At 38.4% G+C, this 16,343-nt stretch overlaps 1 protein-coding gene across 1 annotated transcript in view; it reads right to left on the bottom strand.

The window, feature by feature from the left end:
• Positions 1 to 16,343, bottom strand: part of LOC116393022 (dynein heavy chain 8, axonemal) — a 34,223-nt gene that overhangs the window by 13,076 nt on the left and 4,804 nt on the right. The window contains exons 9-53 of the mRNA XM_031864900.1: positions 15,796 to 15,903; positions 15,613 to 15,714; positions 15,384 to 15,530; positions 15,100 to 15,294; positions 14,898 to 14,974; positions 14,695 to 14,794; positions 14,453 to 14,572; positions 14,235 to 14,370; positions 13,938 to 14,125; positions 13,780 to 13,860; positions 13,344 to 13,460; positions 13,067 to 13,186; positions 12,334 to 12,472; positions 12,091 to 12,191; positions 11,892 to 11,998; positions 11,713 to 11,818; positions 11,461 to 11,581; positions 10,211 to 10,383; positions 9,962 to 10,088; positions 9,187 to 9,422; positions 8,400 to 8,504; positions 8,194 to 8,307; positions 8,038 to 8,100; positions 7,339 to 7,439; positions 7,086 to 7,223; positions 6,560 to 6,800; positions 6,249 to 6,448; positions 5,846 to 5,999; positions 5,587 to 5,750; positions 5,311 to 5,413; positions 5,042 to 5,146; positions 4,680 to 4,841; positions 3,896 to 4,120; positions 3,614 to 3,786; positions 3,333 to 3,511; positions 3,073 to 3,260; positions 2,890 to 2,976; positions 2,699 to 2,806; positions 2,482 to 2,616; positions 2,213 to 2,374; positions 1,439 to 1,685; positions 901 to 1,142; positions 659 to 799; positions 327 to 558; positions 62 to 204 (exon numbers count right to left, since the gene is read on the bottom strand). Coding sequence (XP_031720760.1) covers positions 62 to 204; positions 327 to 558; positions 659 to 799; positions 901 to 1,142; positions 1,439 to 1,685; positions 2,213 to 2,374; positions 2,482 to 2,616; positions 2,699 to 2,806; positions 2,890 to 2,976; positions 3,073 to 3,260; positions 3,333 to 3,511; positions 3,614 to 3,786; positions 3,896 to 4,120; positions 4,680 to 4,841; positions 5,042 to 5,146; positions 5,311 to 5,413; positions 5,587 to 5,750; positions 5,846 to 5,999; positions 6,249 to 6,448; positions 6,560 to 6,800; positions 7,086 to 7,223; positions 7,339 to 7,439; positions 8,038 to 8,100; positions 8,194 to 8,307; positions 8,400 to 8,504; positions 9,187 to 9,422; positions 9,962 to 10,088; positions 10,211 to 10,383; positions 11,461 to 11,581; positions 11,713 to 11,818; positions 11,892 to 11,998; positions 12,091 to 12,191; positions 12,334 to 12,472; positions 13,067 to 13,186; positions 13,344 to 13,460; positions 13,780 to 13,860; positions 13,938 to 14,125; positions 14,235 to 14,370; positions 14,453 to 14,572; positions 14,695 to 14,794; positions 14,898 to 14,974; positions 15,100 to 15,294; positions 15,384 to 15,530; positions 15,613 to 15,714; positions 15,796 to 15,903 — 6,513 coding nt within the window. The remainder of the gene's footprint in view (positions 1 to 61; positions 205 to 326; positions 559 to 658; positions 800 to 900; positions 1,143 to 1,438; positions 1,686 to 2,212; positions 2,375 to 2,481; positions 2,617 to 2,698; positions 2,807 to 2,889; positions 2,977 to 3,072; positions 3,261 to 3,332; positions 3,512 to 3,613; positions 3,787 to 3,895; positions 4,121 to 4,679; positions 4,842 to 5,041; positions 5,147 to 5,310; positions 5,414 to 5,586; positions 5,751 to 5,845; positions 6,000 to 6,248; positions 6,449 to 6,559; positions 6,801 to 7,085; positions 7,224 to 7,338; positions 7,440 to 8,037; positions 8,101 to 8,193; positions 8,308 to 8,399; positions 8,505 to 9,186; positions 9,423 to 9,961; positions 10,089 to 10,210; positions 10,384 to 11,460; positions 11,582 to 11,712; positions 11,819 to 11,891; positions 11,999 to 12,090; positions 12,192 to 12,333; positions 12,473 to 13,066; positions 13,187 to 13,343; positions 13,461 to 13,779; positions 13,861 to 13,937; positions 14,126 to 14,234; positions 14,371 to 14,452; positions 14,573 to 14,694; positions 14,795 to 14,897; positions 14,975 to 15,099; positions 15,295 to 15,383; positions 15,531 to 15,612; positions 15,715 to 15,795; positions 15,904 to 16,343) is intronic.

The raw sequence follows: 16,343 nt of genomic DNA, 5'->3' as shown, positions 1-16,343 counted from the left end.
AAACAGTAAATACATTTCATAAGTAAAAATATCTCTGTTAGTTTAAAAGAGACTAGATCACCTTGCGTTGTTTGGCAATAGTCTCCAGCAAGAAAGAGGTTCTTGTGTTATCCACATTTGGCACAAGAATGGAGGCGTAGTCTGGCACATGATCAGTAGGATAGACATACTCCCCCACATGGTTATTCCAATGACACCATTCACCTGAAACATAAGTTGCCAAACATAAAGTCACAGACCCAGGATAAAACAGTCCTTCAAACACTGACTGTAAAGCTAGATCAAGACAGCAAAGTGGTGGCATTTATTGTATAATATGACTGTACCGTTTGGGTTGACCATGTACTCAAATATAGTCTCTCCTGGCTGGGATTGAGGCACATCAATGCCACTGCCATGAGCTCTGACGTACTCCTGTAATTTGTCTCTATCCTCCAACTCCAAAAGGGCTCCCAGGCTCCACATCAGACAGAAGACAAAGAGGCGTTCAAGGTGTTTGCTACCGGTTAAGCCCCCTGCCTCCTTGGTTGGGATAAGGCCCTCCATCAGATTCACTGACTGAGGGTGGATCATATTCAGATAATTCAGTGTTTCATGAAACAAGGTTAGAGCCATCATCTAATTTCTGTTTGTCTTCAGCATTTTTCTGCATACATACCTGCATTATGTAGTTGCATTCCAGAAGCTCCATTTTGGGTTTAAGATTCTGCTTCATATACAAGTAAGCATCCTCAAATATCTTTTTGTATAAAGTCATAATGCTTTCTGCCTCGTTTGCACTGCGCTTGCGAGCCCATCCCTACAACACAAAGTCCATGTTCTACCTAAGCACTTCATTGTGAAAGAAGCAGTTTATTTTCTGCAAAAACTTTATTCTTTGATTATTTCATAAAACTGTACCTGAAGTATGGGTTGCCAGCTAAGAGCTGAGGAGCTCATGAAGACCATACCCACCCGAGACACAGTAGCAGGGGATGCATTATCCATGTTGTGCACCTCAAACACCAGCTTGCAGGATGGAGACATGGTGATGCGGTCACCATTAGCCAGGGTCAGTGTTTTGTTATCATCAAGCACAGAGTTGAGGTTCTCAATCCATATGGCGTCCACAGGGCCATCAAGCACAATCCATATGAACTCCCCTGAAATGGAAAAAAAATTCTCAAACTATCCCTTCCACATTTTCATTTACTCATTCTGTAGTTCTGTCTCAAGGACAGACCGTGTTTAGGTGGTGTGACCAACATTTTTAGGTGTAAGCATACATCATGTCATGTGTGCTACTAAAGCAAAACCACTAAATTGTATTAATCTTACTTTGTGATCTTCTACAATATTGTGTTTTGTGTGGTGCAATCTTTTTTTTAATATAAAGGCAATTTGTGACATAAATTGAGAAGTATCAGTTTGAATGTGCACTTAACTTTGTGTTACAAACCTTTCTTGGCTTTAAGTGTCCTCCTCCACAGAGTGGAGAAGATCCCGTCAGTCCAATCATTGGTGGCTGCATCAAGACGACCGAACATCTGTGGTGCAGTGACTGCTTTGGGGTTCATGCGCATCTCCCTGTGTGGGGCTCCACATTCACTCATAGCTCGCATGAGCAGGTTGATGACTGTGGTCTTCCCAGATCCACTCGGGCCCAAAGTCATCAGGCCATGGCGCACTCTTGAAGTCTCATAAAGCTGATAGTGAAAGTAGCATTATCATATCAGTGACGTATAATCCAAACAATAACTTTATAACACACAAAACACAAAAGGAGCTTAAAGTTACTGTCAGGAACTTTTAACTGGTTTTAAATCAGTCTCAATTAAATACTGATGACTCTATACGGACAACATAAGTAAACGAGATATTTAGCGAGAAGACTGTCTTCTATACAGTTATTCTCAATACTTGTCATCAGTGCCACCGAGTCGGATTCTGCGATAAATCAGACTAAATCCTGCAGGTTCACCAGAAACTCCTTCTGGGCTTCCGGAAGCGACCAGCCCACCGCGGACAGACCCAGCTTTACCCTGCTGGGAGAACCAGAACAAGGACTGCGCCTAGCAGACTGTCAAGATGCCTGCTGCAATAAAATGAGAAGCTTTCTAAATCTGGTTCTCGGAAACTCGACCATTTTCGTCCACTGGGACCGCCAAAATCAAATCAAAAGGAAAGTTCCTTGTAGTGACTTTAACATCCGGACGAGGAGGTTTTGAGGTACCTGAACCAGTTTGGTGTTCCATGGTGGGTGGTTGACAATACCAGCAAGCTCAACTTGATGGGCCACAGCAGCTTGAAGTTCACCATATGTGCTCCCATCCAGCTGGATACCAGGGAATAAGTCATTGATTAGGCTGAGGAATAGGGGCTCATCCTCATCCACCTGAAAGACACAGAAAGATTCACATATACAGTCACTGCTGACACAGTACTATGCCTCCAAAAGATATTAAATTATGCAAGGTAGAGAACACTGAGTTCCTGTCATACTAATTTAGAAAGATTCATGTCTCGCAGCACTCTCATGACAATGCTGGACTCTGAGTCATCAGGCCGTGCTCTCTTATTGGTCCCGAGTGTTCTTAACACGGACAGAATGTTCCTCAGGCCAAAGTCATAGTGAACCTGACAAAAAGAAAAGGCTTTGTGTCAGTAGGTCAATAATCATACGAACATAGTAATTAAGCACAGGCCAAATGCTTCTCACCTGTTTTGTAAGTTGTTCTTCACACAATTTATAGAGGACGAAGAATTTCTGGGCTAAGATGACATTCTCATTGAATCCACAACTGGCTAGTTTGACTCTCATGATGATCTGCCAAAGAAAACACCGGAGAAGTGAACGTGTGTCAAGACTCGGAAAAATATTGCTTTCTAGCTTAAGTAGCCGCTGCCCACCTGCCGGTCAGGTACCATCATTGAAACTGTCCTGAATTGCACTTTTAGGTTTTCAGGAAGTTCCTGACGACCTGCATATCCAGGGTTCTAAACATGGAAAGACGACAAGTTACCGATTATCAGCATTTGTGCATATACAGTGTATAGTTTCTTATGAGCTTCCTGTGTATTTGTGTATCCTACCATAGTGATAAATAGGCCGAACTCTGGATTCAGATTTACACAGTCTCCATCAGTAAAGACAAAAGTGCTTTTGTGTTTTTTGCGTGCAATCAGAACAATGGAGATCTGCTGAGCAGCAACAGAAAGCACTGGCAGGTCGATTCTGTTGAACTCATCAAAGCAGCCCCAGGACCCTGACTGAGCAAGGCCTGAAAAAGAATACATCATGAGAAATCATGTGAAGTTATACATCACACTGCTTGATGTTTTGCCCGGGATACCTTTGTATATCCTGCCAAGTCCTCTGAAGTCCATCTGATCCGAGCAGTTGAACACCACCACATACTTGCCGAGGCAACGACCCATGTCTTTAGTGGTTTCAGTCTTCCCAGTGCCGGCTGGCCCTGCGGGGGCTCCTCCCATGCTCATACCCAGAGCCTGGGCCAGTGTGATATAACACCTGTTGATAAAACGCAGTTCTCCGATTTAACTTTGAAATGGAACCCGATTTCAAAAGTGAATTCGATGATGAAATAACCCAATCAAATTCATCTTCTCTTGCCTGTCAGTCAGAGGGGTGATGACCAGGCGGTCGGTGCAGCCTAGGAACTCATTCTGATAAATGAAGTCCACATTAGTGATTGACACAACGACCTTATCCAGGTCATCTTTGAAGTAAAATCTGCTCTGCTTCAGCCATTCAAAGTCACTGATAGATTTGATACGCTTTTTTACCTGAGGACAAAGAAAGATATTAATCTAAATGTGTTACATAAATGACAATAACAGCCAGTTAATAATATAATAGGATCCATGACAAGTATGATTTTTTTAGAGAACCTACTAGGTCATTAAATATATCACTCTGGTGCACATGGATTGTGACGAGCGTCTCATATTTGACTCTGTCAAATTTACTCAGGTCATTGGTGGTTTGTTTAATGAGTGCCTTGAGTAGATTCAGGAATCTCTTCTTGGTAAGAGGCATGATCTCCCGGTCATCTTCAGCATTTTTTAGTGCCTCTTCTGCATCTCTTGTCCAAAGCATCTGGATTCCCAGCAAGCCAATCTAAAAAATTAAAAGCAAAGAACGCAGGAAAAGAAATATAGATTAGATGCAGTGCCATCCTGTACTTGAAAACAACTAAATAACTATCAATGTCGCCAGTCTTTCTTTATACCTCTCAACACCACAAGAGTATTCATGTTTGTTATTTTTACAAACTTTTCACACAAAGTAAATCCAAGAATACAAAAAAATGGACCATTGCTATCATTTGTTAGGCTAAGTTTTAAGGTGATCACCATGTAGTAGTTCGATGTGAATACGAATGAGCCTTTCCTAAAATGTGTATTGAGGATTTTCTAGTAACACCTTAGTGAGTACAGTGTTTAAATCTTCTGTTGTGGAAGCATCTACAACAAGCTACGGTCAGAAGGTAAAGAGTTCTTGTCATGATTCTAATTTGTTACACTTGGATCATTCTGTCAGACTCAATGGAAAACATCTTTCATAATTATACCCTGAACAAGCCTTGTGTTTGCCTGTTATCTAATACAAAGGTATTTATGTGCCACTAGCATGACAACTGTCAATGTATTCAACATTTTCACAGCTGCCTTCTGACCTGTGCTTGGAACTTGTCGAGGAAAAGGAGAAGATCGAACTCTTCATCGTTGATCTCCAGATCTGAAGCTTTGATGACAGAGTGCAATGAAGCCTGCTGTTGTGACAACAGCGTCCCGAGCCAGAGCTCCACTGGTCCCTGTGCCATGACAGGACTGTCCAGCTGAAACCACAAACACACAACAAAGTGCATTTACTCAAGTACAATTTTAAGGTACTTTAGTTCCCCCCACATTTTGTCTCCTACACTGCATTACAAGTCATTTTATAGATTCATAATTCACAAACAAAACACATGACACATGTACACACGATGCTATATGAGACAACAACGTGCTTTACATTAAGAGTAACATTACATACCAGTAGTTTCTCTCCCTCTTGTGAAATAACAGCCAAAATCTTGTCGTACTCAGTTGCATGAAACTCCACCTCGTTAACATTGTCAAACACTCCGAGAAGATGTGACTGAAAAAATGATTGCAGCTCAAATTAGTCTTCCTATATTTTTTTTACCACACAAGTTTGAGAAATCATGAGAATATGAGTGGGACCAGAAACACAACCTCCTTGGTAGAGGTACTCTGATTATTTTTCCATATATTTTTTAAAGTGACAATCAATGTTCTAACCTGAATTGTGTGAGAATCACTGGCTTGTCCAAGGATTTCCAAAAGGGCCGGATCAGACACAAAGAAGAGCCGTGGGAAGAGGAGCCTCTTTTTCTCAAGGTACCTGTCAGATCACATCATCTCCAGTTAACACATCGCCTCCATCAACTGTAGCAAGGCATTTGCAAGACTTGAGGATAACCAACAAGTTAGCACTACATAGAAGCGTTTTCAGTCAGATGTTTTTAACCCCACTAATGTTTCGAACAAAAAGTAAGGAACTCCGAAAAGTTTTACCCTGTAAGATATTTTTGACAAAATTCCAGCTGTTTCTGAAGATCTGGTAGGAGCTCTCCCAGAGTTGAATCGCCCACACAACACTCCACCACATTTGGGACTTTTTGGGCTCGCTGCATGATCGTAATCCAGGACTTGTCAATGTTCTGAAAACGCTTTGATTCCTACATTGGGAAATATGAAGTATTTTTGTATTTTACTAAGGAAGAGCTCACCGTTGTAATTTTCGACATATAAAGATACAACATATTAACTATACCTGTGGCAGGTCTTTTGCTATGTCACCCCCAACAAACACAGCCTCCAAATAGATCCACAGGTTTTGCACAACAATCCACTGTTCGATGACATCGGATGATGTTGAAAGGTTTGACAACCAGTCCTGGATCTCTGCTTTGTAGTAGGCACTGTACCTATAAAAGGCAGACAAGGACACGAGTTTCTTACGACAGCACAAGACATTGTATGGACACTATAACTGAAAGGACACCTTGAATAAATAGAACCAAATGTATATGCATCAATTCTTTATTTCCCTTTCTGAATCATCAGTTTTAGTCTTTTCTTTTCATGGCCTCAATCTTTTTCCTACTTGGTGTTAAATACTGATTTTGGTCAACATGTTGAAATCTTATTTCTAGTCAGAGTGTGCTCTGTTGTACCTGTTGCTGAACAGTGATCCCAGCACCATCAGACTATCCTCCAGGATGGTTAGGATCTCTGATGTGTCTGCCCCTTTCAGCATCAGTTCACCTCTGTCCTTGAATGTCATCAAGCTCAGGTTCTGGCTGGACCACACTTCTTTCACTTGTGACAACTTGGCCTCAATATCCTTCTCCTTCATAGCTGAAATGCAGATGTCCTACAAATGCAAAAAGCCAAGCTTAGGAGTGTGAAGAACATAATAAAATACAAATATTGCAATTTGAGATTAGGGCAGGGTGCAACCACAGTATCCAAACTGCCAACGAACCTCGATATCGTCCTTGTACTTCAACAGAGGCGCTTCCATGACATTCTGCAGTTTAAAGGTATTGGACTCCACTTCAAATGGGTGCCCAGTCAGGTCTGTGACCCTGTCCCAGTGTCTCTTCATCACAGACTTCTGTGCCATCATCTCCATCAGAGGGCATGACTCACTGAAATCATCAATCGTCTTCTTCAGGTCTTGGAAGGCCTGCCAGTTCTTCAGTCCTTTGGGTAGCTTTCGGCACCTAGACAGAGGGATAATCATTGATGTACATGTCTGAAAAAATATACAAACAAAGTTTTGTTTCCACTACATATATTTAAAAACACTTTCATCTATTTACAGCAATTAAAGATACACTACTTGTATTATTCTGGGCCAGATGATTGTATTATGTACTATGAAGTTTTCATAATGGCACATGCCTACCTAAAAGAAAACATGTTCTCCAACATATAAAAACTAAAGAAATGACAGTGCATAGTAAATTGGTTGTATATTTAAGGTTTAACATAAATACTTGGATTACCTGTTCTGAAATTCCAAAAGTTCTGCATTGATCTTCTCAATATCCACATGTGTCCATAGAATGCCATAGTACCCGCTGATCTTACTCATCACTGCATCATATAGGCTGTAGAGTTTCTGTAGCAGGTCAAGCTCTTTTCTAAGGTAATCATAGGAAATTGTATATCTATTAGTCTAAATACATTATAAAATACCACAAAGAATTGTCATTGTTCTGGTAATGTAGGGTAAGCTATTGTAGAGTGGTAACCCACTTTTTCTTGTGTAGACAGTCATAATCTGTGATTGGCAAGCCAAGAAGCTGCTCCCCAGCAGTATATGTGGTGAAATTTCTCCACAGTTCTTCAAATTTAACCTGAAAAAAAATTTCAAAAAAAGTTTAATACAATTTTAATCTCGGAAAACCAGGATGCTGATATAGTTTTGTATTTTATTTAGCAGAATAAACCCTTAAAACAAACTTTTCACTCATCACCTCTGATACTTTAGCATTGAAGTCCTTGGTTTGGGCTCTTATGAGTTGATACACTGAACTTCATAAAGTTCAAAGACAACACTTCATCCACTGTATCAAACAAGCTAAGTTATAAATACTCTTTCAAAATGGCTGCTCTTGGAGGTGGGGTACAGTACGCAGCTGGTAGACAGAGTAAGTAAGTAGTCTTTGGTACAAAAGACTGTTATTTGTAGCCCTTATTGGGTGCTTTCTCTATCTCACTTGTTAAATCTCTCTATCTCATGTTAAATTAGACATTTTTCTTTTTTACATCTAAGCGACTTGGTCTTAAACATTGAAGTCTGTTTTAAAGTGGAGGATCTAGAGACATTACACAGATTTTACTATTTCACTCAATCTTGACCTCGATTGAAAAGTCTTTTCTATTTGTTTAAATGCTTTTCATGCATCATTGACCAGTATATAGAATGGTATAAAATAATTTTGACGGTGTTACTTGACAGGTCTGGAGTCTGCGGCTGGCTTCTTGGGGAGCTATTCCATCAGCCATGGGGCCTTCCTAAAAACAAGACCGTATGAACTGAGTAATTGAAATGAATCGATAAAAAACATACTAATACTGACAAGACTTAAAGTTTAACAGATTACTTACTGAATCATATTTTTCCATAAAAGTGCCAACATCATTTTGGAAAATGGTAACACACTCCAGAAGGTTTTGTTTGAACTTGGGCTGCATACGAACAAGCTCATCTTGCACTGATGTCTGGGAAAGTCAGGAATAAAAAACAAAATCTTTAGAGTTAGAGAAGAACTCATTCTAAAATATCAAAGTATGAATAAAGTGATTATACTTACAGCTTTAGTCTGAAGTTTTGTGAAGAAATTTCTCAGATTGTGAATCCCCTCTGCTTCTCTTTTGGTCATCGTTGCTTCATATCTAGTCAAAATTTCATACGCTTCCTGTAAAATATAACATCAACATATGGATGGATATTTGACAGCTACATAAATCAAAACTGCAAGGCTAACTTATAAAGGAAAAACAATGTATGACTGAAAATAGATAATGACAGATAGTATGACCACACAAATTAAGATCGAGCACGAGAACCATAAATTTGATGCTGATGGAAATCACAATCTCCACAAATAGTCTCTGATACTTTTCACTGATAATTCCTCATAGATCATGCAAAGCCAAAAATGTACTCAGTTCATTGTGTATTTCTTGTCTTACAGAGTGCCAGTTGCCCTTGTCATTATCTTTCTTTCTTTCTTTACTAACACAAGTTTTCACCAAGTTTTGCCCGTAATCCAATTCTTTCTGTGGATGCCATTTGGTTAAAAAAAAAAAGTACGAAAAACAAAGTGCCGTTTGTCAAAAGAACTTTCCAGAGTTGTATCAGAAACTGCTGTGGAGTTTTGGTGTCTGGTAAGTCTTTTACTTGACTTCCTGGATCACATTTCATCCTCTCACCAGTACTTGTAGCCAGACAACCTAAACAATGCAGCCCTTATGCGTTTTTCTTTGTTTTTTTTGGAGCACTTCTTTTTTTTTTTGTCTGTACAAGGTCATATAAGCATTGCAGTAATGAGACTTTAGCTACTGTATATCCTTAAAAGAAAATATTGCTATTTATACCTCAATGGAAATCAATGTCATGTCAGTTTGTATTTCAGCATCCCGAAGTTTGGACAGGGCCGCCATGGCACGACGCACATCGTCCAGATTAGCCACAGGATTAGACAGTTGTGCAAGATATTTTCTAGTATGTATGCTGATGTCGATCATTTTCTTCCTGTACTTCTCCCTCAGGTATTTGCACAACAGTTCCTTCCAGGCTTTGGTCTCATCTTTCAAGGACCTCTTTAATGGCTCTGTATACAGGAAACACAATTTACAGCGCAATATTTGCATTCCTCCCCTGTAACACACACAATTCTAAAACCAGGCACAACCTACAAGTGATGACATAACCAATTAAAAGGTTTTGCTATAAAATCGAATGTTTCCTATAACAAAGTGGGTGCTGCTTCTTGGGTCTTGGGTTTTTTGTGGCAGAGATGGCAATATTGGTCAGTTGGTCCACCACTTTCATTCAGATAGAAATATCTTGACAACAAATTGGACGGATAGCCCTGAAAGTTAGAATGAAGATAGATACAACTTTTTGGTTTTGAGTGACATGTCTAATTGTTGGATTGGATGACATTTAATGACAACCATGTTCCTTCGAACTGCAAACTCGACAGCTTCAGCTCCTTTTTCTGTCTGTGTGCTGTAAAGCTTTAACTATCTCTCTCCATTCTGTAGTGGAATTTGACCCAGCAGCACACTTTGTAAAAAATGTAGTGTAGAGGCCAGAGAAATGTGAGTTCATCTAGTTGCTGTCTAGAACATATTACGGTTACCTTACCTGTTGACAATTCAATAGAGCCCAAAACAATGATGGGTTTGACATCATCAATTTCTTCTTCAATTGAGTCATAGTGCTGGATTTCAGAATTGATCTGGATCAAGGATGGATTGCTGTCCATGAATTCCTTAAAAAAATGATGATACACATGATGGTATTATTAGCATTATGGTATTATTATCAGAAAACATACACTATATTTACTGTCAAAGGTGAAAACAAGAATGTTATGTTCTAAGAAAAACAAACCTTGACTTTGCGGTTCCTCTCTTGATCCCAGATCACACTGAATTTATCGAACTGATTTAGAACTTTAGATGCTTGTTCTTTCTGGGAGCTGACTGCTGATCTCAGAATGATCGCAATCTTTTTGATGTCCTTTTGTTCAACAACTCTGTGATAGAAATTCTCTTTTTCCGCGCCTGTGAGATCACAAACATCAAATTCAAAAGGGTTGTACACAACAATGTTCATTTTGTTAAGGAATACTGTGACAAAATATGTTCGTTAACAACCTTTTTTTACCATGACTAAGAGGAGACGCCGACGATGTCATTAAACACTGACGTGACATTATCAGACATGCAATATCTTTGATGAAAAAAGATCAGACTAAATCGAAGTTTAAAAAATAAAAACATTATTTTATATTTTCGTCATCTTTCACCTTCTCCCCTCGCTCTCTGTCTTAAACACAAACACTCACACACAAACACAAACAAACATATATATATATATAAACACACACACACATTGTGCTGCATCATCACGCTCAGTCTATCTCTGTCCTTCTTATCTTAGCCCTCAGACAATTGTGCTACAATAATGCATAAAGTTGCAATTTGCAGGTCGGGTTTGTGTGGTTGATTGGCATATTTTCTAATTGCTGGGCAGTACCGATTGGCTCTCATAATGGGCCGGGTGGGTGCGACAGAACCGAGTATCACAAAAGAGCACAGTCAGAAGAATTCAGAGTAACTGCAAAGCTGCATTCTTAATCACGAATCATCATCTGTGTTTTTCATCACATAATGATAAAGATTAACTCTTTTGTGAAATAAGTTTGACTAAAATGACAGAATTATTGGTTTGATTGGACTAGATAAACTATAAAATATTCAGAATAATCTGATGATTTATAAAAAAGGAAATTCGGACAGGACACAGGTCTAAGACTAAATCTAAAATAGCTGCCAAAATGGACACTGGTATACAACTTTGAATGATAATGGCCCTGTCAGAAAACTGATCTATTATTCACTGAACTGTCAGATTTTAAAAAAAGATTAAATTATACATTTTACCTATTCATAAAACAAAGAAATCTACAAATTAAAAATGTATTTCCCTTAAACTAACTTTATAGACTTTGTCTTAAATTTGAGAGGATGATTTGGTATTTATTTAAGATCCACATATTTTCATTATATTTCTGATTTAACTGTATGTCATTTCTGCCTACTTGTCTTTCATCTATGTGCATGCTGATAACGGCTTACGGTTCTTTGCATCATCGGGACTGAAGTCCTGCTGCCATGTGATGCCCTTGCTGATTTCCAACACCAAGTCAATTAGTCGATTTATGGCCTGTTGGATCTCATCTACAGTGGGAATCATTACCTGATGACAACAAATATCAGACAGAGAAACAATATTTTCTCTTTAACAATATTGACAAGGGATTGTAGATTATCTATCGCTCTTAAAAGATAACTAGTATGAAGTGGAATCAGTAACCAATAGAAACTCACCACTTTGGGTATAACCAGGTGGACTTCACTTGTTACTAGCGAGACGATGTTAGTCTCAGACACTGACTTCGTGTAAATACTAAATTTCCCACATATTGATGTCGATCTGAAAAGGGATAATGTAGTTTATCTTCAATATTGGCCTATTTTTACATACTGAATAATGCGGACATACTTACGTAGTGCCACAAATTCTCCTTTTCAGGGTCTCCAGAGTCAGCTTTGTTGTTTTCACCAGTGCGTCAAATAACCTTTCACTGAAGTATTCATAAAGCTTCTTAAACTCCTAAAATTAAAATTTTTAGTTGAAGTATTAACATATTTCTTGGTATACTGTATAAAAGAGCAATATTAAAAAATGAAATGTGAAAAAAATACCTTTTCAAATTTGATAGATTTATCTCTGTCTGGACATTCTGAATTCATTCCCTCATCCTCATTAGGGGGCTTCTGGCTCTCTCCTGGGAATGTCCTCCATCCTAAAATGTTCAAAGGGAGTAATACAAAATATACACGTACACACATATATTTGAATTTTAGCTACTGTATGACTGTTACTTAAAAATACGTGAATATTATATCCACTTGTGTGCAACACTTAAAACTGTGAGTTAAGAGCACCTGAAAATAGTTTCTCTGCAGCCTTCTTGGTGCCGTCTGATTCATGAATGGGACTGAACACGTTATACAGCTCCTTTACAGCTTCTTTAACATGACTACATTTGGAGTCCAATGTCGTTGCCCACTTCTTACATTGGTCCTAAAAAAAAAGATGTAATGAGTGGATTGGTGAACCAGACATATTTTATAATTTCTATGAAAAAGCCCTTTAAAAAACAACTAATCCTTCCTTTTACACCACTTGGGGGCAGCAGAAACAACACAACATATAACATAATATAATATATCATCACCTTCTAAAATAATATGGCTAACTTGATAGAAAACACATACATTTCCTATTTACACATACAGTAGTTACATAGCACCATTGTCATTCATTTGGAGTTGTATTTCTAGCACTCTGATGAAGGTAAGGCCATCAGTCACTCTCCTGTTTTGGTCTGTATCAACTTCTGAGGGAAATATCTGGATTATTTTTATTGCTTAATGCTCCACCATGTTCCCAAGCTAGTTGCTAACTGTGTCTACATTGTTAGAGCTTATTCAGCTGAAAACCGATGGTAAGAGTAAAGCAAAACAGAAAAGTTGAACATCAGAACATCTTTGAGTTGTGGACAGAACAAGACACTGAACACCATTCTTCATTTCATAGACCAAACAACTGATCGATCGATCGAGAAGATGATCGAGAGAATATGAAAATAATTGTAGTTAGAGCCCTCGTACATACCTCATTGCAATCAATCAATTGCTGCACTGAAGACGCATGACTTTCAGGGAGCTCCATCAGCACAGTCTGTGACATGTCTGTCAGGACATCGTCAATGTGTATCTTACAGATATCCTGCACCTGGAAATAAATACAGAAAAAAGTATCTTTATATGTATGGGTGTTTGTGTGTGTGATTATATATACATACACACATTGCATTACAAAACAGCAATATCCATATCAGAAAAGGAGAGATAGCTCGCTTTTTGCTCAATACTTCTATTCAGTAACATACCTTCTTCACAAGATGTTTGAGCTCAGACAAAGCTGTGTCAACATTTTGGAAGAACTTGTCCAGGAGGAAGGATGACCAGGTGAGCAGCACTGCCCCGTGGCGAAGCACAGATTCCACCTTTTAATTGACCAAAAACATAAGAAGAAAGAAACTCTGAAAGCATTGATAAATTAAGCAATAGTAACTCCCTAGGACACAAAAGCCAAAGCAATACAATTGTGAAAAAGCTAGTTCCACACCTAGTATTCTTAGTTTGTGGGTTTATACCTTTTCTCACAGAAAGCTCAAGTGTTTAAAAGGTTTGTCTACTCATATCATGAGTTGATTCATTTGTTTATATTCATGAGAACATGATATGAGCTGCATTTTATCAATGTGATATTTTATATAATTAAATATTCTAATTTTAAAAGGACTGTGTTTACAAACTGCTTACATTTTTTATCTTTGAAGCCATCAGGCGGGTGAAGTCCGCTGGAATGTTCTCACACGTAGACTCATAATCTGCCAAAATGGTCTACAAAAACAAAAAAGGCATAAAAGTCATTTAATATTAAGGTAACCATCCATCTGCGAAAAGGTGTTATAGTTTACCTGTAGTCGAAAGTGGTTGGCTTTTATTTCGCTTTCCGACTTGACGAGACGCAAAGCCTGCTTTGGAACCTCCAGGCCCATCTTCAACAAACACTTAGCGTCCCGAATGACCTCAGTTACTTTAGGATCAAAGTTGACCACTAGTTTACCGGTGCTGGGGTGACGAACCAGCAGCGTAATATGCAAGACTGTTAGGAAGCAGAATGGTAGAAAAAGCAATTTAAATGAATATTACTAATGAGGGGCATTGTGTGCATCTACAGTATAAACATATTAAGTCAGAGCTAGAGAACCAACCATAATCAAGTTTTGACACTTCAGCCATCCATGCGCTGTGGTAAACAGACTCATACTCTACAAACGCAGCTGCAGTTGTGTTGTACATTTTGACCGCAACCTGTCCCTCAGGGCTGCACAGGACTTCAGAGTTTTTCTGTAAATGAGAACAGATACATTCAATACAGATACATAATAAAGTATTTGAAGTTGTTTTGTTGGGAGACATGTAGCCTTACTTTGATGTATGCGATGGGTTCCTCTATTTTCCTGTAGAGATTCCTGACCCAACCAAGCCTTCCAGCCACTAGAGGCATGTTTCTACCTAATGGGGGGTCGTCTTTCTGTTTGTCAAAGAGCTGCAAAGAAAATTTACCAAAGCAGATCAGCTCATTTCATCAAAAACATCAAAGTCCATATTTGACAATACATTTTGAAATATTTTATTATCAATATATACTTAAACATGAAAATAGGATACCTTTTTCACAAACTCTACTTCTGAGGCATAATGCTGAACAATAAGACTCAGAAGGTTGGGAATTTCTGTGTCAAGACAAGTTATATTCAGCCTCTGAAAACTGCAAAAAAAGGAACTCATGAGACTTGTGTTAGATTGTTTTTGTTGTATTGCCAAATCATCCACAACTTTTACAGGACAATGTTACACTATATTATACTCACCGCTGTATTAGGGACAGAGATTGCTGAGATGAGATGATGTTTGAGAAGCAAGACCTCATAAATGCCTGCAGCTGTTTCTGTAGAACAGACAAAAGGTAAATATGACCATCTATATTTGAAACTATGCTGAATGTATAAGAGACAGGGACAGAATAGAAGCTTCCTACACCACAGATTATAAACAGAAGAAAACGATACATACCTCAATGTTGCCGATTTGAGTCATAAACTTGGTAAAATCGGTTTCAAATTCTGTCCTTGGAGCCAACATATCATGCTGCGACTTTTTTATTTTTATGGATACAGTGCGGAATTGTTTGGCCAGATTCTCAATGCCCTCAATATTTGATTTTTCAAGAGAATTAAACTTCTTGAACACTGTAAGTATTTGTGTGATCTACAATAGATATTGCACATTGTTACTCGGCAAGGCCTTTTGGTAAAACTGCAATTCAAATACAAATAAGAAATAGTGTGGGGCTGCACCTTTTCAAGTTGCTTGCAGAAGCTGTCAAACTTGCAGAAAATCTGCATCTCTGAAACCTCAAAGGACCTCTTTCCAGGTTTTTCCATTATTTGTTTCTTTGTCTTCTGGAAGCAAGACTGATATTCCTCATATAAGCAGAGACAGTCCTGCCAAAGATAAAAGATGAATGCATTAGGAAAACAGTTACATGCTGATGTCATTATGTGTTTTAATAAGTGTCATCATCACCTGCATTTTCTTGACGATTACTTCAGCATCTTGGTCCCATATTAGACATGTGCCATTGTCAGTAATATGTGATCTGCATGCTGTAACCATCTGATTTGTGACCTGGAGTTGTTTTTCAGGAACACAATTAGATTTTCTGAACAACAACATATGTTTTTCTGAGACTGCACACAGTACACTTACTTTTATGAACAGTGCGGATATCTTTTCACTGGTGTTGTAGTATAGTGAAACACTGTAAATCATTCGAAAAGCATTGGTGATGTTCTGCACGCTTTTCATCATGGTGACCTGAAATCACACATCCATGTTTATTATTAATGTTCTCATGAACAATTACTTTACAAAATGTAACAAACTGGCATTAATACATGATGGTCTCAAAGTCCCATCTTGCAAAATGTTTCATATTGCCGATACATTTCTTGACTCTTAGTAATGTGGAGGGGTCACTAGTAATATATCCTAATAGGATAAAGAACATGCAATTTTTTGGTAACATATTAGTTTCAAGAACTTGATTCAGTGGTTACTGTCATTAACTTCTTGAGTTGAACCCTCTCTAAAATAAAAGATACACCGTTTTTTTCCCAAAGTGTATTCTTAAAACCTCGCTGTTACCTCATAAGCTTTCAGCACAGCTGTCTTTAAACCAACTATAGTTGCTGTGTCTATAATTAAAACCTGATATCCAACAGAGGTCACTGTATCTAAAGTTTAACCTACACCCT

Source organism: Anarrhichthys ocellatus, unplaced genomic scaffold (assembly GCF_004355925.1).
Source record: "Anarrhichthys ocellatus isolate YVR2014 unplaced genomic scaffold, GSC_Weel_1.0 scaffold32, whole genome shotgun sequence".
Classification (NCBI taxonomy): Eukaryota; Metazoa; Chordata; class Actinopteri; order Perciformes; family Anarhichadidae; genus Anarrhichthys; species Anarrhichthys ocellatus.
The sequence above is the reverse complement of the archived record's forward strand: the minus strand, read 5'-3'. Positions and strand labels throughout refer to the sequence as shown.